At 38.5% G+C, this 24,224-nt stretch overlaps 1 protein-coding gene across 7 annotated transcripts in view; it reads left to right on the top strand.

The window, feature by feature from the left end:
- LOC123519867 (GAS2-like protein 3) overlaps positions 1–12,621 on the top strand; it is a 217,239-nt gene extending 204,618 nt beyond the window's left edge. For all 7 annotated transcript variants that reach the window (XM_045281466.1, XM_045281462.1, XM_045281464.1 and 4 more), the window contains one exon: positions 10,797–12,621. In XM_045281466.1, coding sequence (XP_045137401.1) covers positions 10,797–11,594 — 798 coding nt within the window. In that variant the 3' untranslated portion in view covers positions 11,595–12,621. The remainder of the gene's footprint in view (positions 1–10,796) is intronic.
- Positions 12,622–24,224: the final 11,603 nt, after the last annotated feature.

The raw sequence follows: 24,224 nt of genomic DNA, 5'->3' as shown, positions 1-24,224 counted from the left end.
GTGATGTTTAACTGTGACCTACAAGTAAACACCCATCCAACCACTGGCTATGTGTTTTTGTCACACACACACACACACACACACACACACGATAGATGTGAAAAGGCTAGAACAAGAAAAGAGGATGCATGGAAGAGGTGGAGAAGGAAAAGACGGATTAAGCAGTGGGAAAGTTACAAAAGAGCAAGAAATGAATATGTGTTGATTAGAAGAGAAGAAAGAAAGAAACAAGAAAAGGATATAATTGATAAATGTAAAGACCAACCAAGGCTTTTTTACAGACATGTGAACAACAACATCAAAAATAGAGAAAGTATTGAAAGTTTAGAAGTAAATGGAGTATGCAGTGAAGATCCCAGGAAATGGCAGAGGCTATGAATGGATGCTTTCGGAAGGTATTCACAAAGGAGACTGCTTTTGACAAACCACTGGTAATGGAACAGAAAGGGATTATGAAGGAGTTTCAAGTAACTGTGGAGGAGATCAAGAACATGATGGGGAGTTTAGAAGTGAGAAAAGCTGTGGGACCTGATGGGGTATCAGGATGGATTTTAAGAGAATGCAGGAGCAATTGGCAGAAAAAGTTTGTGAAGTAATTGATGCCTCATTAAGGGAAGGTGTAGTGCCCCAAGACTGGAAAAGAGCTAACATTGTCCCAATCTATAAATCAGGTAACAAGAGAGACCCATTGAACTATAGACCAGTGTCACTTACAAGTGTGGTAGCTAAGATGTGTGAGAGGGTGGTGAAGAATAGATGGACAGACTTCTTGGAGAAAAATGACATACTTTGTGAGTGTCAATTTGGTTTTAGAAAAGGGCGTTCATGCACAACAAACCTGATATGTTACTATTCGAGGGTGATAGATGTAATACAGGAAAGAGATGGTTGGGCTGATGGAATATATCTGGATTTAAAAAAGGCCTTTGATAAGGTACCACACCAGAGACTGATCTGGAAACTTGAAATGGTAGGAGGAGTGCATGGCAGTTTACTAAAATGGATGGAAGACTTTTGGTAGGAAGAGAAATGAGAACAATAATTAAGGACAGACCATCAGAATGGGGATTGGTGGAGAGTGGAGTTCCACAGGGATCAGTGTTGGCACCAGTAATGTTCGCGGTCTACATAAATGACATGGTGGATGGGGTGTCCAGTTATGTGAGCCTATTTGCAGACGATGCAAAATTGTTAAGAAAAGTGAGATGTGACAAAGATTGCGAACTACTCCAGGAAGACTTGGACAGAATATGGAAATGGAGCTGTACATGGCAAATGGAGTTCAACACGACAAAATGCAAGAAAATAGAGTTTGGCAAGAGTGAAAGAAGAATCAGGAGTATGTACAAGATAGGAAATGAAGACATAAAACCAGTCATGAAGAAAAAGACCTTGGGGTGACAATTACCAATGACCTATCGCCAGAGAGACATATAAACAAAATAATTGGAGAAGTATTGAACTTATTGAGGAACATAAGAGTGGCGTTCGTATATTTAGATGAAGAAATGATGAAGAAAATAATTACTGCAATGATAAGACCGAGGCTTGAATATGCAACAATACAGTGGGCTCGAACTTAAAGAAACACATAAGGAAACTAGAGAAAGTACAGAGGGCTGCAACAAAAATGGTGCCTGACTTAAGAGATTTGACTTATGAAGACAGACTGAAAAGAATGCAACTTCCAACCCTGGAAAACAGAAGAGAAAGGGAGACCTGATAGCAATATACAGAGTGATGATTGGCATGGAAAAATGGATAGGGAAGATCTGTGTATGTGGAATGGAAGAATGTCGAGAGGGCATGGGAAAAAACTAAAATGGCCACTTATAGGAGAGATGTGAAAAATATAGCTTCCCTCATAGAAGGGTGGAAGCATGGAATAGTTTAGACGTGGAAGTGGTCAACGCAAGGAATATTCATGATTTTAAGAAAAAGCTGGACATTAATAGATATGGAGGCGGGACAACACGAGCATAGCTCTTTTCCCGTATGTTACAATTAGGTAAATACAATTAGGTAAATACACACACACACACACACACACACACACACACACACACACACACACACACACACACACACACACACACACACAAAGTGTGACGAGATGAAGGCTAAACTCCTCGAAATGGAGAAGAAAATATCTGAAGGGGACCTGGGGAAGGAGGAATACCTTAACCTAATAAATGCTAAGACGAAAGAAGTGAAGCAAGAATATCAGGAAGTACAAAAGTCCTTTAGGGAGATAGTGAAAAAGCAGGAAGAAGAAAATAAAGTGATTACACAGAGTGAAATGGTAAAGGCATTAAAGGAAAATGAGTATGTAGTAAGAGATATTGCTGAAAAAAAAAAAAAATGCATGATCATAACAGGATTGAGGGAGGAAACAAACAGGAACTGGCAAGATAGGAGAGATAAGGAAAATGACAGGATTAAGTCTTTACTGAATAAGATATCAGAAGAGGAAGAGTGCCTATATGCTGAGGTAGAAGAAAATGTTAGACTAGGAGCTTTTGAGGAAGGTAAAAGTAGACCATTGAAATTGAAATTAAAATCTCAGGTGGCAGCTGAGGCCTTGTTGAGGAGGGCTTGAAAACTTAAGGACTCTGAGGAGACCAAAACAATTTACATAAGAAGAAATATGTCACAGGGAGAACGGATGAAAATGAAAGAGCTTGTAACTGAGGTGAGGGAGAGGAATGACGTAAGAAGCGAGGAGGATGAGAAATGGGAGGCTGAAGAAGTGGTGGATAAAACAGACGGAATAGACATTACACTGACAGAAACATGGAAGAAAGAGACTAGGAATGGAATTCAGGTGACTTACACGAATATAGATGGATTTCTATCTAAGAGACTAGAATGTATGGATTACCTAAGAAACAATGAACCAGACATAATGTGTGTGGTGGAAACAAAGCTAAGGCCCGAAATAAAGTTAGATTGGTTTGATGTCAAACACTACAGAGTATGGAGAAATGATAGAAAAAATAAAGGAGGTGGTGGTATAATGGTTCTTACTAAGGAAGATCTGATAGTGAAGGAGGTGAACTATAGTAAGGGAAATGAAGAAGTGATAAGTATGCTTATAACAGATGGTAAGAGGGACATTAATATTATAACAGTATACATACCACCCAGAACCAGTGCTTGGGAATATGAACAGTATCAAATGGTGATGAGAAATACTCTAGACAGAATGAAGCAAGAACTCATCAGAAAGGATAGAGTGATGATAGTGGGACTTTAATTGTAAAGAAATAGTGTGGGAAGACTACGAAGTGGTGAACGGTGGTGAGTGGGCAGAGGAATTGTTAAAGGTAGCAACAAATAACTTGATGACACAGTGGGTGAGATCACCAACAAGGTGCAGGGGACAAGATGTTGCAGCAAGGTTGGATTTGGTATTTACCAGGGCATCTCTAAAAGAGGAAATTGAACATGAATGTCCCTTGGGAAAAGCGATCATGATGTCCTAAGCTTTGAGCTGGATATGGAATTAAGCACAGATAAGATTGTGGAACACAGGGAGGAAAAATTAAATTATACTAGGGCAAATTATAACCATATAAGGGAGTTCTTTAATGAAATTGACTGGTCCGTGGTATACCAGGAAAGGGATATGCAATTGAAATACGATAAATTTATGGATTTATATAACTCTGCTGTGAAAAGTTTGTGCCATATCACAGAAAGAGGACTTTAAATAATAAACAGTGGTTTAATAGAAATTGTGAAGAAGCAAAAAAGAACAAAGAAAAGGCATGGAAGAAACTTAAGAAAAACAGTGATGTATTATCAAGAGAAGTTTACAAAACAGCAAGGAATAGATATGTTGAAGTAAGGAGAACAGCACAGAAGGAATATGAACAGAGGGTGGTGGAAAACTGTGATAGTGACCCTAAAATGTTTTACAAATTCATAAATGGAAAACTAAATAAAAGGGAGGCAATAGAAAAGGTAAAAAATTGGGAAGAAGTATATGAGGATGCTAGAGATATAGCTGAAATTTTGAACGACAACTTTTGCAAAGTGTTTACAAAGGAGGAGCATTTTATGGGAGGAAGGCCTACGGAAATAAAGCAAATGCAGGACATCATGGTTACTAAGGAAGATGTAAGGAAAATTATAAGCAATTTGGATATTAATAAATCAATGGGGCCTGATGGCATATCTGGGAGGTTGCTAAAAGAATGTAAGGATCAATTGTTGAACCCCGTATTTGATATTGTGGAAACCTCCATACGAACAGGAATAGTCCCGAAAGAGTGGAAAAGAGCTGACATTGTGCCTATATATAAGAATGGTAGTAGAATGGAACCATTAAATTATAGACCAGTATCGTTGACTAGTATATTGTGCAAGGTATGTGAAGAAGTAATTAAAGCTAAGTGGAGTGAGTATCTAGAAAGTGAAAACATTCTGAGTGAAAGGCAGTTTGGTTTCAGAAAAGGAAGATCGTGTATCCAATTTATTATGTTTTTATTCAAGAGTGACTGACATACTACAACATAGAGAGGGATGGGTGGATGCTATCTACCTGGACTTGAGAAAGGCCTTTGATAAAGTACCACACAATAGACTGATGTGGAAACTAAAGAAGATTGGAGGAGTAAATGATAAACTAGCAAAATGGATGGAAAATTACTTAGTGGGAAGAGAAATGAGAACAGTGGTGAGAGGAAGGAAGTCCGAGTGGAAGAAGGTAACCAGTGGAGTTCCACAAGGGTCAGTGCTTGGTCCCATCATGTTTTTGATTTATGTTAATGATATGCCAGTAGGAATTGACAGTTACATGAATATGTTTGCGGACGATACTAAAATTATGAGGAGAGTAAAGAATGTGGAAGATTGTAACAAGTTACAGGAAGATCTTGATAAAATATATGAGTGGAGTAAAGAGTGGCAGATGGAATTTAATATAAACAAGAGCCATGTTATGAAAATGGGAAGAAGTAGATACAGACCAAACAGGGATTACAGACTGGGTGATGAGAAAATTAAAGAGACCAATGAGGAGAAAGACTTAGGAGTAACTGTGCAAAACACTTTGTCACCGGAGAAACACATTAACAAGATATTTGGGAAAACATATAACATGCTTCAAAATATTGGCCTTGCATTCCACTACCTAGATGAAGGAATGATGAAGAAGATATTATGCACCTTAATAAGACCCGAGTTAGAATATGCAGCTTGTGTCTGGTCACCGCATATGAAGAAAAATGTGAAGAAGGTGGAAAGGGTACAGAGGCTGGCAACAAGGATGGTACCAGGACTCAGGGAGTTAGACTATGAGGAAAGACTGAGGAAGCTGGGGCTGACCACATTAGGAGAGAGAAGAACAAGAGGAGACATGATAACTATGTATAAATTGGTGAACAAAATTGACATACTGGACAGAGAATTGATAAAGGTGACCGCAAGTAATTACCTCCGAGGACATGGAAAAAAAATTAATAAAGGACATCTGTCTAAATGACGTGAGAAAGTACAGTTTCCCGCATCGTAGTATTGATAAGTGGAATAAACTGAGCAGTGATGTCGTTGACGCGGTGTGTGTCAATCAGATGAGAGAGATATGACAGGAGTGGACAAGGAGACAGGACACAGAGAGCTTAGCTCGGGCCCTGTAATACACAAATAGGTAAACACACACACACACACACACACACACACACACACACACACACACACACACACACACACTAGGACACAGCCACTCAAAAACCTTTAGAAGAGGCTTATTCCTAATGGTACTAATGGTTTCATGTAGTGCCTTTACATTATGATTACATTGTGAAAGGAATCTATAGCTTGAAGTATTTGTTCTACACATTTCATGTACCATGTGCAAAGGCTCATCTTTATCATTTGATGCAGTTTGGATTCTATAAAATTGCATCTCTTCCTTGTAATTATATCCTGCATAGGTGAGATTCAAGCTTCTACCAGACAAAGCTCCGAATTTGTACATTTCCCAACTCCTGGCAAACATTTCACCACTATTTTATATTGCACAACTTGCTTCTTGGAGTGGTGCATGAGTCAAAGGAGAGAGAACATCATGGCAGCATGGAATATTCTGCACTTGTTGCCATGTTGTACAGCATGTTGGTGACTCAAAATATGACCAATTCATTTGATGGTTCATGTAATCTCAATACAAAATTCATTTGTGTGTCACTGCTGAACCACACCCCAGATACAGATAGCTAATCTTATATGATAAGCACAGTTGTTGTGGTCTGAGCCACTACACAAGGTGCTAACAGTAGAGAGCAGTCTGAGGCACAGAGGCTAGCAGTGGTGAAGATACAGTTGGTGAAGTGGTATCCCACAGGGCCAACTCAGGGACAGGGAAACAAATGGAAAGCTGCTTGCTGGTGTTATCACATATATTTGAACACAATACACTTGTCCAAGAGACAACTCCACTGAGCCCATGGCACCCATATTCACACACATAACTTCCTACTCTACATAAACAGTGCCACACATCCTATGGCACACCGACTTTACCCTGTCAGTGTCTCCCTCTGGAGTGGGGTGAAATTGACCTCTGCCAACCAGACACCCTAAACTATTTCTAACTTAGACAACTGGTACGTGGGTGATGAATCACTGACACTGGAACCCTCTGATGAGAGGGTTGATATTGGCTCGGTAAACGACCAGAACATAAATGTGGCTGGTAGGGAAGTCAGGCTGGTAATGGCGGACGTGCGTGCGGTCCTCCTCCTCAAGGGAAGGAACCGACCTGCCACCTATCACTGATATAAGCAAGTCACACATACAGAGTTTGAATATGAATCTAAGAGGAGTTTAAAAAATCTTCAAGGAGTATTACATACAGATTGGATCGTTACACAGCATCCTCCCTCTTTCCAAGACTCATCAGGAACCTGTCATCATTGTTTTTCACCTAATGCTCCAGCTTCTCAATACATTTACATTATATCTCTCATACAACATTGCACTAAAAATTTTATCTACTATATTAATTAATGTAACTAATCAGTCTGTAATTCTTCCAACTCATTCTTACTCTTGCATCTTCCCTTATTTAACAGATTTTCTCAACACTCATTCCATTTTCTTAGCACCATCATCAAATCGCCATCATTCTTGTAAAAATCAAAAGGCACATTTATTACCTGGGCCTCCTGCCTTATCATAATTCTGCCTTCTTAAACACCTCTCTAACTCTTCCCAGCTGATTCCTTCAATTAACTAGTGAATCTACTTTCTTCCTTTCCAGTGTCACACTTGCTTATCTCACACCAAGCACAAAAACTATGTTGCCAATGCACCTGGTATTTGTTATATGCGAAGGTTATTATCTGCAGAAAGCTCACAAATGAGAATTTGCATATTTTGACACTGTCATTCTATTAATTATAGGGGTTATATTTTATGATGAATTATTGGGTCTTCAAAATACTTATACCAGCACTATTTCATAAAAAAAAAAAACCATTAAAGCAACAGTAAAACACATTAATAAAAATGAACTGTAAAATATGATATGAAAAGGTATTGTCAACAAAAAAAAAAAAAAAATGCAAGGTGTGTGCAGTGTGAGGAAAGCAGAAAACATTTGCATCCACTGTCCCCTAGTGTGAGTCCATCAGCCTACCTAACCAACCAATTGCAAAACCACCACTATTCACATAACAGCATTTTTTTCTTGCATAATGAGGACAAACACCTGGTGTAGCTTGTAAACAAAATTACAGAAACTGTCAGCTGGTTGATCTCCTCCATTCAAGTCATTCATACAAGTAAAGTCCAGTAATGAAGGTCTCATCCTACAATCGGCACCAATATCATATTGCAAGGGAATGTGGGCTTCAGTTTGTGCTGCCCTTTCATAAATGATGTGATAATAGTATTCAGTCATGTGAAGGCTTGCTACTTGTAATTATGGATGTATTCTTTAGTGCTATATATTGGATGCATGTATATATGTACATAAAGATTAACATTTATTTAGATGCAGTTACTACAGACAGAATTACTGGCTGGATGGGTGATTTTTCTTAAGTTGTTGCTAAACATGGCATCAACTTCACAAAAGGAATAAGTAGATGAGATGTCTATCATTTTAACACCTAGCCTTGCTACCAGTGCCTGTAAAATTTAGCTGAACTTATCCTAAATTCATTCCTATAATTGCCTTCATTATCTATATATGATAACAAAGCATATTTTTCCAGTAAGGTAAGGGTTTCAAATATCTAGTCAAAATGGTATTCTGTCTGATGCTTTCTTTAAAATATTATTTGTGGAAAATTATGGTAAATAGAATCTTTAATATACATGTGTGAAATTCAAAATTACACACTGCAGTCCTAAGCAGATGATTCAGCAATACATTTTTGATATGGTATTAGCTTTCCATCAACTGTGCAGGAGTGGCACAGCGGATTGCATCGTACTCAGTGATTGCACCATGTCTATCTACATTATGTTGCTGTGTTTTTCTTACCACTGTGAGACAAGATATGATTTTCTTGTCTTGACAACCATTCTTTAAGGGAAATCTCATCGTGATACAGTGTACATTGGCATGCATATATAATTTCCATTATCTGCTCGGGACTGCTCTACTTCACCCAGGTACAGAATTGCCTTTCATTTTATTTTTTTTACAACATAACATTGTGTAAATCAAATACATATCTACTTTGCAAAAAAGAAGTTACAGGTATTGTTCACCAGTTTCTTCATTCTTCACATTAACTGTGCTAAAAATAATATGTTTGTGTGCACACTAACTCGTTTCCTGCTTTTTATTGTGGTGGATTATAATTTCCATGTGACAATAATAGAAAACCTATACTTTTGAATGTCCTCCCTCTTCATTAAAATGAAATAGATATCAATTTATTTATCATAGGTAACTACAATGTTAACTCAAATCTAGGAATTAAAGTAAAATAACCTGTTCTATTCTCGCACTTGACCGAAAACTCGAGTGATATTTCCTTTTCCTTTTTTTTCCCAATGTACTTAACAAAAGAAGTCACCAAAGATGCGAATGCCATATAGGAGATTGTAAAGGATGAAAATGTTAAAGGTATGTTTTAAGGAATTTACCGTAACGTTCTAGGAACTTTTTTGACAAGTAGATAGCATGAAAATAGAAACTGAAAGGAAGTGCATGGTGACTGATGGAGGTAGAAGAGAATTTATTTAAATAAGGAGATGTATATGAGGCCTATTTTGGAGAATATTCTTGAGCAAGTACAGGGAAAACCAGTATACAGCATATGTAGAATTCAAGAAAGATAAAAAAGCAAAATGTATTGAAGTAGTGCAGGGAAAACTTCGGTTAAAATCTAAGATATGTGAAGAGGCTGAAAGAATGTAGCATTGAGAATGACAGAAAGGAGAGAGAAATAGGATGAAAAGTAGAGATGATGTGAAAGAATTCTGAGACTGAAAATTGCTGTTAAGGGATTATTAGAATACTTTGAGGTTATTACAGTATGAAGAAAGAAGTAGACTGTTATGTAAATGAGTATTGTGAAAGGCTGTAAGGGAGGATGGATGAAAAAGGTGGAATAAGGGCAAGAGAAAATTCTGAGTGTGAAAAGTATCAAGCATGAATGAGACAACAACCTGCAAAAGAAAGATTGCAGTTGATTGCAGTTGACTGGATGCAATTGAAAAGTAAATTTATTAACAGAGTGTGGTGCTTCAAGACTGAGCATTGGGGATTACTATTACAAATGACAAAGAAAAAATTACAAAAATTAAGAATTAAGGAGGTACCTATGCAATTATGCTGTAAGTGTGATTAGATCTTGCATGGAAGGATGAATAAAGCTACGATAGTGCAAAATATACAAAATGAAGAAGATTGGTTTATAAATGACTTTACATATTAGAAATTGAATCAAAAGACTAAAAGAAAGGAACAGATATGAAAGTATGAAAAGACTGATAAAAAAATCAGGTTTACTGAAGGTGGCTAAAATGGATAGAAAGTAACTAAGGTGGCCAAAGTGGATAGAAAGTAACTAAGTACAGGAAAAACATGTAAACAAGATAAATATATATGATCTAATAAGTGAATGAAAGGCTCAGAATAGATACATGGGTATTTGAGTAAAGAATGTGACATTCCCTTACTTGTTTAGATTGTTAATGGTGGAAATAAGAAATGAAAATCAATGTTGGTAGAGTTGGAGTGAAAAAAATACTAAAGTGAAAATAAATTGATCTTCACAGAAAACACTTTACTAATTGCAGAAAATTAAAGTTATGCACAAAAACATTCTAAACATATTATAGTTTCTTATTGTATTTAGTGCTGGAGGAAAATAAACAATCAATTTCTGAAAGAAATAGCTTCTATAACTATACTGGGCAAACTAATTGCTCAAAGCATTCCATTACCATCTTCTTAAAGTAATTTATTGTCATGGTGGATGAAGAGATCCAGTTCAATATCACGATATGGAGAGATGCAATTGCAAGCTGTTATTGGAACTAACCATTGGATAGCATAACAGTGTCGATGTTTATAAATGAAAGTAATGTAGAATAAATGCTAAAGCTGTATTGTCCAAAATGATGGAATGATTATGTGAAGGGTTTTAGTGGTGGGAACAGAATGAGTTGCTTGAGTAATGAAATGTATGGAAGCCTTGGCATGTTAAGTAAGAGTGAAAGAATGATCTCTGAAATAGCAAGGGGAACAATTTAGGTTCAGAATACAATAACAGAATGAATGGTGATAGAATATACAAGTTTTTAATGCCAGTTATATGACTTTCCAGGTGACGGTATTTAACCTCAAGTCTGCAGAACCTTTCCTACACATTCGTGCCAAATACTGTTCTCCTACAAACTCTGGAGCATCTTCTATTCGAGGCTCTCCCACACACTCCCGAGCCACGCCCAGCAGGGTGACTGCCTCGGAAGAACCCTCCTCTGGGAACACCTCATCAGAAGGTACACCACCTCCTCCAACAGAGCCTCAAGTGCCAACCTCTCCACCTCCTGTGTCTTCCATGCCTGCCACAGAGAATAGTACTTCTATTACAGACATTGCCGATGCAGGCAAAGAGTGTTTCATTCCATCTGATGAAAATTCCATGGTCAGTACTGAAGAAAGACCCTTATCTAATTGTGATTCGAGAGGAGCATCATTCATCTCTCTCTCTAACAGTGCACCAACAGATCCAGATTCCTTCTATTCCCTGGAAGATCATGCTGCTGAAGTTGTTACAGGTGTATGCTCAGAATCAAATTCTATTCAAGATTCTAGTCCAACTGTAGTTTTGAGGCCCATTGTTAACTCAACCACCTTTACTGCTGAAAATCATAATACAGATGATCCCATAGAGGCAATCATTCAATCATCACATTCAAAGCAACCTTCAACATCCTCAGCTTATTCTTTTATATCAGAATCTACCACCTCAGACATTTCACCAAAAGTGACTCCACCACCAACACCTTCCACCTTCTCCAACCCTGCCTGTATCACATCTGCCCCACTGGATGCTTCACTAACCACCAATGGCAGCACCACCTCCCTTGGCACGCCACTACCACCCGACGATGAGAGTTAAACATTATGTGAACCTGAGGAGGTCCAACCTGAAGTGAATGTTCTGTATTACTGGACACTTTATCCCTTTCCTGGAAACTGAGATAAAATGTGACATGTAATATCAAATCATTATTCACAAAAAAATCACACAGTACTAAGTATTTTTGCCGTTGTATGGAAGTTCAATTAATTTTTTGTGAGATATAAGTTCACACATAATTATTCTATGCTATATCACAGTTGTAGACTGAGCTCTAGCAAGCCACAAAGTCGTTCAATGTGATGTGGTATGATCTCAGCTGTACTGTCTTGAAGTGCTCTGTTGATCCACACAGGTTAAAACTTGACACAGCAAAGTTGGCATGTTGAAATTTGAAAAAAAAATGTTCATAATTACTTCTCCATTCTATATGACCAGACAGGGAAATAGATTGCCTGACACTGGTTCTTGCTGCAGAAGGGAATGGAATGTTCTGTCTGTTTAGTATTGTCAGTTGGATAATAGTTTTCCTTTATAGAGTTTGAAAGGTTTTCAGTCTGTTGCTGCATCACTTCAAATGTTGTTTCAGTTTTCAAGAATACATAAGCAAGTCTTTATTGGCATCAACATTTAAATGCGGAATTGCTTCACTCATTGTACCACAGGTTTCATATAGCACACAAACTCCTGGAAACTACTCATCTGTCATTTGAAGATACACTCATATATATGTATAATAACTGGTTGCTGTGTTGGAATATGAATTTAGAATGATAATGGGATTAAGCTACTTGCCATCCTCTATTTCTATACATCCATAAAGTTTGTGAATATTTTGTAATTAAAAGTATATTGATACATACTATATAGCTGTGAGGGCTATGTTTGTGGTCAAGTGTGGCACTGTGATATACCTACAAGGATCCTCAAAACTGATGCTCAGAAAGACTCAGTTGAAGCTTCAGTATAAAAGTCTACTGGGCTGTACCAGTTTCATCAGTATTGTATTGTTTCCATACCACTTGTATTGCTTATTGCTCATTAGAATTATCTCAAAAGTATAGTTCTAGTATATATATATATATATATATATATATATATATATATATATATATATATATATATATATATATATATATATATATATATATATATATATATATATATATATATATATATATATATATATATATATATATATATATATATATATATATATATATATAATCATTAATACTTACATCATATTTACATGTTGGCAGAGTGTTGTTAATAAAAGCACAAATGCTGCATAATGACAAATGCACATGTCCGATGATAATATCTGTTGGTATATATTTATGCAGACCCATTTTCATGGTCATTCATTTTCCAAAAAACAAAGATGCAGATTTTTACATAAATGATTTAGGATGTTTTCTAACTATGATGACGAGGAATGGAGTTGTACTTTTTGCAGGAAATTTTATTGAACGTTTGGGATAGCCAATTTGAAGAGCAGGACTCTTGTGTAGGCTTCCTTGCAGCCTTTATGTTCTTACTCTTATGCATGACTCTTCACCACATAGTTCAGTCCTGTATAACTGGAGTGTCCAGCACAGCAGGTGCAGAATGCTTTTCTCACCTTAGAATGTGACTGGCAAATACTATATGATACTTCTATCTCCTAGAGATCCTTACATTAACATTTAATATATTAGTTGTTGCAGTATTCAAGATAAAAGTTTAGTAGCCAGTATCTGCTTCTTGCCATAGTGCATAAAGCTCACAGTTTGTGTATTCAAGAGATAGCTTGTCATATTTACAAAGAAGTACATATATTGGAAAATAATTTTTCAAAATTCTCATTCTGAGGTGAATCTACAGTACTATCTGTTTGATATGTGATAGCCTGTTGAATATGAGCATGAGTTTTACTACTTTGACATAGGTACTATTCATATATAGGAGGTCTTTTTGAGTGCATCATGTGCAAGGTTTCCTGGTTTATGAGTTTTAATATGTATATTTCAAACTAGATCAAAATCTATATTTGAAAAGAAATGGTCGACTAGTGCATTTGAAATATTTTTTTAAGAGCATTATACTTAAAACTGAATTGTATATAAAAGCACAATATAATTTTTGAATTAGTCACATACCACATTCACAGAACAGATGTTTTCAAACAAGTCTCATTTCCTACTCAGTACACTGGAATGATATTAACAAGGAAATGATTTCATACATATATATATATATATATATATATATATATATATATATATATATATATATATATATATATATATATATATATATATATATATATATGCTCAATATTAATTATACTAGCAATTATGCCAATATGTAAGTGTTAGGACAATCTGCATTTTACTTACTAGCTTAAATAAGTGAAATTATATAACATACCCAATGAGCTTAAAATATCATATCCATCCATGTTAATTAACTCATGAAGAATCCTATAAATGAATAGAGATATATGGAAGATTGATATATTATAAGAATGAGACACAGCATTATTGCCAAAAACACACAGTGAAGACAAATTGTGAGAACTGGCCTGTATTTCCTTATTTATAATTCTCATTATATAAATGCAATGAACATTTGCCTCAATGGAGGCTAAATAAGCTTCTCTTTTCTTAATATTGCTAATATGAAAAATACAGTTTTCACTTGACATTGCTTCAGCGGCCCACCAGTAGAAGGGCTGTGTCGAGCATCTCACTCGGGGAGCGAGACCCCGTCCTGTGGATTTCTCCCATGTGTTTTAGCACTTATAAGCAATATCCTGTGTTTCCAAATGAATATATCTAAGAACTAAATTGAAAATATGGGTTTCAAAATCATTAAGATTTTTTTTACATAAATGTATCTTGTATGTATTTCATGACTTCAAATCTCTAATCATGTATTTTCCTCTTTTTATTACCCATAATTCAAAAAAACTAAAATATGCCATCATTATATTTGAACAGTTAAAATTTCACATATAGGTAATCTCTATCAACATTTTTTACATGTGACCCTTTTATGTTGTCATGGTAACACTCATATTTAGGGACACAACAGCCCTGCATCCTACTGGTTTCTGTAAACAGATGCATCTTCTGCCCTGGTACACACAGCCCAGGAAAGGCTGATGTTTTCTTATTGGGTCAGCAAGGAAAACTAATACTTATTTTGTGTTTTGTATGCTAAACACACTGGTTCTCAAAGTATATACAATGTAAATGTAAGCCTGTAATAAAAATATATACGTACATACTTTACAGGATATATATGGAAGGTAAACTTTCTTCTTAATTATATCTGCTTTGTCAGTGAACATAAATTGATTAGTGTTTATTTCTTGTGGTTGTGACTGAAGTTAATAAGGAATGCTTGCCCATGTAATCTAGACTATAATAATATCCATAACCAGACACTTTATGAAGACTGAAGACTTCTAACATTCCACTTGGGATCAGTACAATAATTATGTCAAAGTGCCAATCACAGGTCGATGTTAAAGTTGTTACACTATAGTTTGTGATGGAAAGTGTTGTATATTGTATATCTACCACAAAAATAGCATTTAAGACATTAATTAAGGCCAAGGATTACTTGTGATAATTGTATGAATGAATGTACGTAATCGTTTAAGATATATTCTTAAAGTTTAAATGTTGTGTGATATGATTAAAAAATAAAATATGAATTGTAGCACTCTACTTGGCTGAGCTCCTCACCACAGTGCAGTGTGTAGCAGCACAAAACACATTGTGTGTGCACCATTTGTGTCCACACTCATGAATCAGGCTGCCCCACACCTGGCACACCACGCCCATTGGGTTCCCCAGCCTCAAAGGACAATGAAAAAGAAGAAAAAAACAAAAAAAATAAATAAAAAAGAATGTCAGCTTCAGTAAATTACCTACAATTGTTGGTGGTTACTATACTAATATACAACACGTCCCTGACGAGGAATGAGCACCTGCAACATACACTGATACAGTCATCACCTGAGTGTGTTGTAACATGCAGGTGCTGCACTCCTTCAGTAGACAGAATGGAAACAACCTTACCTTGGTTAATCTGAATATAAACAAATTATTATAAGTGCTTTTTTTTTTGAGGGGGGAATGGTGTCAAGTGCTTCAAAGATTAGTATTAAAATTATAAGTGTCTATTAAATTGAAACTCGTGTATTGCTTTATCATTAATGAAGCACATAGCTATATACTTTATATGATCAGATTAACAAAGGAACAGCAAAATGTATGCCTGTAGGTCCTTGCTGTAAGAATCTGGGCTTAGTAAAGTTATTTTGTACAATTTAATTGTGCCATGAATTTTTACATTTACATATACAAGGAAATGTTACTCTGTGTTTTATAACTGTTTACTGCACAAACTTTTCCTTCCATTGGACATCTCCTGACCCAAGGCATTCAGATCACATCTTCAATTTCATGTTATTTATTTTAGCCTAATAAATTGAAATTTAAGAGACAATTTTCTTAACCACCATGAAAATAAAATGGGAAAATGCTTACATAAATTACTTAAATAGATAGCAAGAATCCTATCAAAGATGATGGCTTGTGATGAGGTGGAACAAAAATTAGCAATGTGGATGCAGGTGACAGTCTCATGGGTAGTGATCAGAGTGAGGCTTTGTAATGAGGGTGATAATGCTGCTGTTAGGTGTGATAGGTATGATGGTGATGATACTGATGGTGAGGGTGTAAATGATGGGATGAGGAAAGACTAAAGCAGGTGTGAGGGAAGACATGTTTTGCAGTCAGTAAAAAAACAATTTGTGTCATACTTTAATACTCTGTTCACTCATAATGACTATTTTCAAAGGACAAAGAAATTATTCTTAAGGAATCCTTTTCAAATAATCCTCCTGATCATAAAAACACTTGGAAACAGACAACCAAGTGTAGCTGAGTTACAGCACAGAAATGATCTACAAATATTGCACCACCATATGTAGGTAACCTAATAGTGAGCTTGGAAAGGTTCTGAAACGTATTCATATTGTAAAATTCTACTAATTCAATATGAAAGAAGCACAATATAAAATTACCATGATTATTAGACAAACAGTGAGCATTGTATGGGGTAAGTTATCCTCTGGAGGTAATAGTTGTAACAGTTCTGAAAATAATGAGATGCCACGAGAGAAGTCAAGGAATTCATATCAGTAACAATGATGACAAACCGAGATGAAAGTTTTGGACAATTTATAGTTTCATCCATCCAATGATTTTCTAGCTTGGCTGACGTTTGCTGGTGAGACTATAGTGAATTGATTGATGTTCAACGGTACATCATTCCCGTCGCAAATGGACAGTTTTCAAGTTATGACTTTTTTTTTCAACTTATGCTTATCTCTCATCCCAGTGATCTTGGGTAACAGAAAAGTAACTATGGCCCGTACCAAGAGTCACAAAGGTTTAAGGTCGAGGGTAGAAGGGAAGGTAATGTGGTACCAAGAGTCGCTGTCATTATTGGAACGAAGAGCAGAGGGAAGGTTGAAGGGAAGGCATGGGTGCCCCCGTGTCTTCCACACAACCTTCGAAGAAATATTTTATAATTTTCGTAAGCTGGAGTGACTAACGAATAGTATGAACTAAAATCAACATCAAGAAATATTTTTAATCTCGGAAAACCGATAGTTAAGTTTCACGTAAGTTACTATTTTTTTTATAATAGTGAAGGATCGCCTTAAAATCGCGAGGTGGAAGAACGCAGTGGATCCAGAAGGCTCGCCACCTAGCTGTTTTATGAAGCTTGTTTTCGTTTGTCAGGAAAGTTACACTGTTTATTTCATGGTAATAAATATTTTCTTTAGTGAGCTCATCATCCAAGCCTATTAAAGACCAAATATGTGCATGGGTTAATGGAGAATAGGAAGTGATAGCTGAACTGCCAACAGACAGAAGGCTGTCAAAGTATGCAAAGAAAAGCCAGTCACAAGGTAGATACAAACCTGTATAAGCAGGTTTAAAACATAACCACAAAGATGTATGTAGGGATGTAGACAGAATTTCACAAGCACCCCACTTCACATTAACCCAGGACTTCTTATCAAAGAACCACAAAGATGTATGTAGGGATGTAGACAGAATTTCACAATCACCCCACTTCACATTAACCCAGGACTTCTTATCAAAGAAATCAAACTCACTCTCTCTCAACAAAGACAGTGATCCCAAAGAATAAAAATTTCTCAACTCTTGATATGGATTTTGTAAGACAGTGATTTCCAAACAAATGATAAATTACCACTTTAGGGATAATGGAAGGATACAAAAAAAAAAAGTTAAGAATTCTGGAAATTATGAAAACACTGCAGTCTGTAAAGTTGTTGAATAAACCTGTTATAAATACATAGTGAAATTGAGCAACAACAATAAACATTCAGAACTGCTATACATATGCAAAACTTGAAAAGAAGAAAAATTATTTAAGTGTGGCAAGCCAGGTTTTCAATAAGGAATGCTTGAGGACACAGATATTCAATAACTCTGATCACATGTGGGCTTGTTACTCACTACCTGAGCCTGCCTCTTTTTCACATTGTCAGTTTCTCTCTGAGCACCAGCTGATGCTAAAATCTTGAATTTTTATTTAGCTATAAATATCTTAATATTAAAAAAATGTTAATGGCATTAAATGACTTGGTGATCGCCTCCCAAGCTAAATTTTTCTTGTGAAGGCTAGCTGGGTTTGTTGAGCGGTCTTGCAAGTCTTTATTCTCTTTCACAAGATTGAGAATCATTATTCTCTGCTCGTGCGTGAGTGGTTTGGCCCGGTCACAGCTTCTTCCCTCCATTCTTGTAGCGCGCACTGTGGTTTTGTTGTCGTTCGTGGAGCTCAAATCCGGATTACAGTCATACCAATACCGACACAACTGTTACCAACTCATGCTAGAGGCAGACCTCTCGCGGCCCTACCTTCCACGGCGACTCTTGGTACGATTGATTGATTGATTCATTCATTTATCGTTGAATTAATAAATAATTACAACAAAGGAGGAGGATGGACCTTGCCACCCACCCCCTGGAAAAAGACTTAAGGTTAAATTATCACAAAAATAACTCTGGACAGTATACACAACAAGAATACAAGTATTTCAATAAATAAATACACATTGCACACCTTATTGCCTAAGACATCCTACAGTCTGGGAGCAAACTGAGGATATTCCCTGAGTATATCCCTGAGGGTGGCAGAGTCTAGGAGATGGTCAATGAGGCTGTACAAGTCATGCTGACCTTATGGCCTAAATTTAACAATGAGATGACATTCCATGATATAGTGACGCAGAGTCCCCCCCCTTGGTGTAGCACACAGCACACACCAGAAGCACTGACTTCCCAAAAGTATTTGTAGCCTAATCTGAGCCTCATTGCCACCCTGTCATGTGATGCAGTGTGTCTCCCGTAGGTGTAAGCACAGCTCTGGGAGACACGTGCATAGTGAAGACTAGTGCTACTGCCCCTATGGCAACAATGATACGGATTGAAGGTAAGGGCGAAGGCTTTGCCTTGCTGGTCGAAGGGAAGGTCCGTGCCTTGGCGACTCATGGTACGGCCCTATATTTAATTTCCTAACGTCTCAAACGGTCATAATTAGCAAACAAATGATCTGTTGTAAACTTTTAGGCTTTGATGGTTTAACATAATTTACTGATCCTTATCATTTTTTTTCCATAATTTGATCTGTATCCAAGCGGCAAGCAGTGTCCATGAACACATACTTGGAAGGCTATACTTGGTAAAATTAATAATAACTATAATTTTATACCCTGTGACACTTTGGCATCCGATAAGACGAAGTTCCTTCAAAATATCTTATTATACATTCAATTAACAATCTTGCATGAACACGTCACAACTCAAAACTACAATGATGTGTCCAAAAAAACAATTTTAATATGACAGTGCAGTTTTTACAACAAATTAAGAATACAATCACTCGATTAAAATTATAAACCATTACAAGACGTGCTACCAAGAAATCATTCATTGGCTGAAACTACAAACTGCCTATAATAGCGGTGAACACTTACATGGCGTCAGGCACAGTACAGCATCATTCCCTCCGCTCCACTCCCGCCCAGTGAAAAGAGCGATTGCCGCCACTCACCATCTTTGTTCCTTCTTTCCATCACAAACTCAAAACAAGCCCATCATTTCGTTAACAACAGTTGTAGATCACCAAGGAACACTGACTGATCTCCCACGCACTCAATTTCCTCACCGGGACGCGACTCAGAGCTGCCATATCGACTAGCCAATATTTCCCTGCATGCAAGCTAAAATTTCCCTTTTCAACCTAAAACTTCCTTATTTCTTACGTTTAAGAATTAAGATTATACAAAACACTAAATTATTTATACATATTCAGGGTCAAAACATGAAATTATTTATTCACATTCAGGGGCAAAAAACGTAAAGCTAATATTTCTCTCCATAATTTTCCCTTTTTAGCGATTTTTCTTCCCTGTCATAGTCAAAATTTCTCTAAAACAAAGAAATTTCCCTGCATCTGGCACCTCTGACGCGACTGAGGCAATGGGTTCGTTCATATGCAGGTATGAAGCAGCAAATGGCGCGTCGAATACTGCTTCAAACGCGTTAGACTGACTGACTCTCTCTCTCTCTCTCTCTCTCTCTCTCTCTCTCTCTCTCTCTCTCTCTCTCTCTCTCTCTCTCTCTCTCTCTCTCTCTCTCTCTCTCTCTCTCTCTCTCTCTCTCTCTCTCTCTCTCTCTCTCTCTCTCTCTCTCTCTCTCTCTCTCTCTCTCTCTCTCTCTCTCTCTCTCTCTCTCTCTCTCTCTCTCTCTCTCTCTCTCTCTCTCTCTCTCTCTCTCTCTCTCTCTCTCTCTCTCTCTCTCTCTCTCTCTCTCTCTCTCTCTCTCTCTCTCTCTCTCTCTCTCTCTCTCTCTCTCTCTCTCTCTCTCTCTCTCTCTCTCTCTCTCTCTCTCTCTCTCTCTCTCTCTCTCTCTCTCTCTCTCTCTCTCTCTCTCTCTCTCTCTCTCTCTCTCTCTCTCTCTCTCTCTCTCTCTCTCTCTCTCTCTCTCTCTCTCTCTCTCTCTCTCTCTCTCTCTCTCTCTCTCTCTCTCTCTCTCTCTCTCTCTCTCTCTCTCTCTCTCTCTCTCTCTCTCTCTCTCTCTCTCTCTCTCTCTCTCTCTCTCTCTCTCTCTCTCTCTCTCTCTCTCTCTCTCTCTCTCTCTCTCTCTCATGGCCGTCTCCTCCACTGGCACGGCGGCAACACATGTAGGAAGTCCCACGCACTCGTAAGGGCCCACAACTCGCCCACACTGGCTCCTCGTGCTTGATCCCGTCGCTCATGCCTCCCCTGCGGCACGACCTCGCACACAATCTTCGCTGGACAGAACAGGGGTAGTGGTGTGTATGGCGGTTGGTGTCGTCTCCCGCTACGCTGGCTAGCCTGGAAAACGTCGCCTCCTCTCATAGCTGCCGGCAAGAGCCACGTCAGTTTGGGGGTAAACTACCTTAATTTAACCACAAACGAGCGGTAGTGAGCCAACAACACTCCGTCAGTCCACACTCCCCCCTGATATATAAATCACCCAGGCACTCAGTCACCCATCTCCCACAAGCTCTCAATCACACAGCAGACACCTGGTCGATTGTTTGATTCTAGCAGAACGCGTCCTCGACACCGAACCTTACTTGCCGGTGCGCATTGACAGCAACTCCCCCCAACGCCACAACACCGTTCATCCCTAACACGAACGGGAACCCCAGGGGCTTGTCACTCACCTCAAACACTTACGTCAACAGAGGCACCGCTGTCAAGTTGGAGGCGCACGACACCCGTACCCTCGCATTTCTGCTCCTCACCGCTTATGGTCAAAATAGCCACATCTTTCCTCCACTTTCTGCAGCACGAGACGTGAGCCACGCACCGCGAGCACCCAGTGTCCACCAGTACTTTGCGCCGGTTCCCGTCCAGCCACACCTCCGCGATGGGTAGCGCCTCATTCACTGCTTGTCCAGAGAGGAGGCTGGCGCTGACGCCTCCCCTCCACGGTCGTTTCCCGGGCATGCCAACGCGATGTGGCCCAGGACACCACAGCGGTAGCACCTCACACCACGTCTTGAAGTGCGTCCAGCGCTCCTCTGGCTCCTGCCGCTATAGGTGTCTTGACGAGCCAAGCAGTCTCTGGCAAAGTGGTTCACACCATTGCAGACGAAACACCGTTGATCTGGGCCAATGTCCGTATTCCCAGCCCTGGCGCCGAGACATACTTCATGGACACCACCGGCACCGATGTCACGGACCAATGCCCTCGTCCGCGCCAGGATTTGAGGCAGGTCAAGTGTCTCCATCCGCGAGCCCGCTCTCAGTAGTCGCCTGATGCCTTCCGGAAGACCAGCGACGAAAGCACAGGCGAGTCCCCTTCTCGGACATACCTCCGAACAGTGATGCCAGGCGGCGTAACTCCGCCAAAAAAGACATCCGGACTCTCACCAGCTTGTAGTTTCCGGCAGATGAACTGTTCGTATGCGATATACGAATCCACGGCAAAAGCGCCCACAAGCGCCGCCTTGATCTTCTCAACTTTCTTCCTGTCCGCCTCTGCAAGCTGCAAGTATACGGCGAATGCACCTCCCGACAGACGCAGAGGGATAACACTGGCCACATCACTGACGTTGCGCAGCTTACAGATGAGCTCGAGCTTTTCTATCCATTCCACCACAGACTGCGCGCCTGAGCCGTCGTACTCCGGTATCAGTCTCAGATCAAGGGAGGGCTGGTCTGCCATAATGCCTAGATAGCTTGTAGCAGGGCGTAACTCGAAACACTGTTCTCCCAATTGCAGTTTATTACAGAGCACAGAACTAGCAGCACAGCAGGCACCACAGTCTTGGTGATCACACGTCTCCAACGTCGTGTCTCCCTCCTCTCATGGCCGTCTCCTCCACTGGCACGGCGGCAACACATGTAGGGAGTCCCACGCACTCGTAAGGGCCCACAACTCGCCCACACTGGCTCCTCTTGCTTGATCCCGTCGCTCGTGCCTCCCCTGCGGCACGACCTCGCACACAATCTTCGCTGGACAGAACAGGGGTAGTGGTGTGTATGGCGGCTGGTGTCCGTCTCCCGCTACGCTGGCAAGCCTGGAAACCGTCGCCTCTTCTCATAGCTGCCGGCAAGAGCCACGTCAGTCTGGGGGGTAAACTACCTTAATTTAACCACAAACGAGCGGTAGTGAGCCAACAACACTCCGTCAGTCCACATATATACTATATACTACTACTATTACTACTACTACTATGACCATTACTACTATTCTACTTGTAACTTATATTGAATTTTCATACTAGCTACCACCAACCTTGCTACATCTACAACTTACATTATTTTTACTAACATTATAATTAATGCTACTTTTGATGATATGAAAATTACCATAAACATGACTACTGCCAATGATACATACATCCTGGTATTATGAGTACTATTGCTATAATTACTATTACTACTACTTATACTACTGATAATTACTACAATTACCACTACTACTAATAATACTTCTACTAACAATTACTACAATTACCACTATTACTACTACTGCTGCTACTACTACTACTACTACTACTACTACTACTACTACTACTACTACTACTAATAATAATAATAATAATAATAATAATAATAATAATAATAATAATAATAATGTTGCATGAACGTGGCTTTGTTTAGTAAAAAAATAAAATAAGAACACCAGGTAATAAATAAACAAAAACAAGATGGTGGGAAAGGAATAATATCAAAGTAAGCGAAAAAATAAACGATGATGGAATAAGATAAGAAAACAGACCGAATACTGAATAACAGTTCGTTTAGTGTGAGGCAATGATGGCAACTCGTTGTTGTCATTTACTGTTATTGTCCTTGCTATCACGACGCAAGACTTCGGTGTAAAACTGGATAAGTAAAGGACAGAGTGAACTAACACACACACACACACACACACACACACACACACACACACACACACACACACATACGTCAACAACAGACAGCAACTCGCTTCCCATAATACGCTAATTTTGATGTGTCGTACGCGCTCGTTTATCACTCGTTAACCTATATTCCTGTTATGGCGTTGGCGTTGATATATATATATATATATATATATATATATATATATATATATATATATATATATATATATATATATATATATATATATATATATATATATGAACCGAACAGAATAGGTAGCACCGTACCAGACTGTGGTTTGGGAAGAAGTAGCTCAGAAGTAGCCTCTTCAGTCCCTCACCCTGGGTGAGAGACTGGAAGGATTGGCAGTAACATGTGAAGGTATCCTGCAGTGTTTATCGAGTCACCAAAACAATGTCAAACCCTCCGCCACACTCAGGGGCAGCGCCAGCCAGTAGGAAGATAACCGAGTGCCTCCCAAGCTCCGCCGTGACTAAAGTGCTTGTGCTTCTAATGTTTGTGAACAGAGTATAGTGCCTATTATTTGTTAATGTTGCTAATTTGACCTTCCAACAGTACAAATTAACACATAATAAAAGAGTTAATGGGATATACGGAAAGAGTCTACATATATGCCTTAGAAATACGTTATTTTACGATTTTGGCGAAAAAGACAAACTGAC

This window comes from Portunus trituberculatus, chromosome 46 (assembly GCF_017591435.1).
Source record: "Portunus trituberculatus isolate SZX2019 chromosome 46, ASM1759143v1, whole genome shotgun sequence".
NCBI lineage: Eukaryota > Metazoa > Arthropoda > Malacostraca > Decapoda > Portunidae > Portunus > Portunus trituberculatus.
Note: the sequence above shows the minus strand (reverse complement) of the source record. Positions and strands in the feature narration are given on the sequence as shown.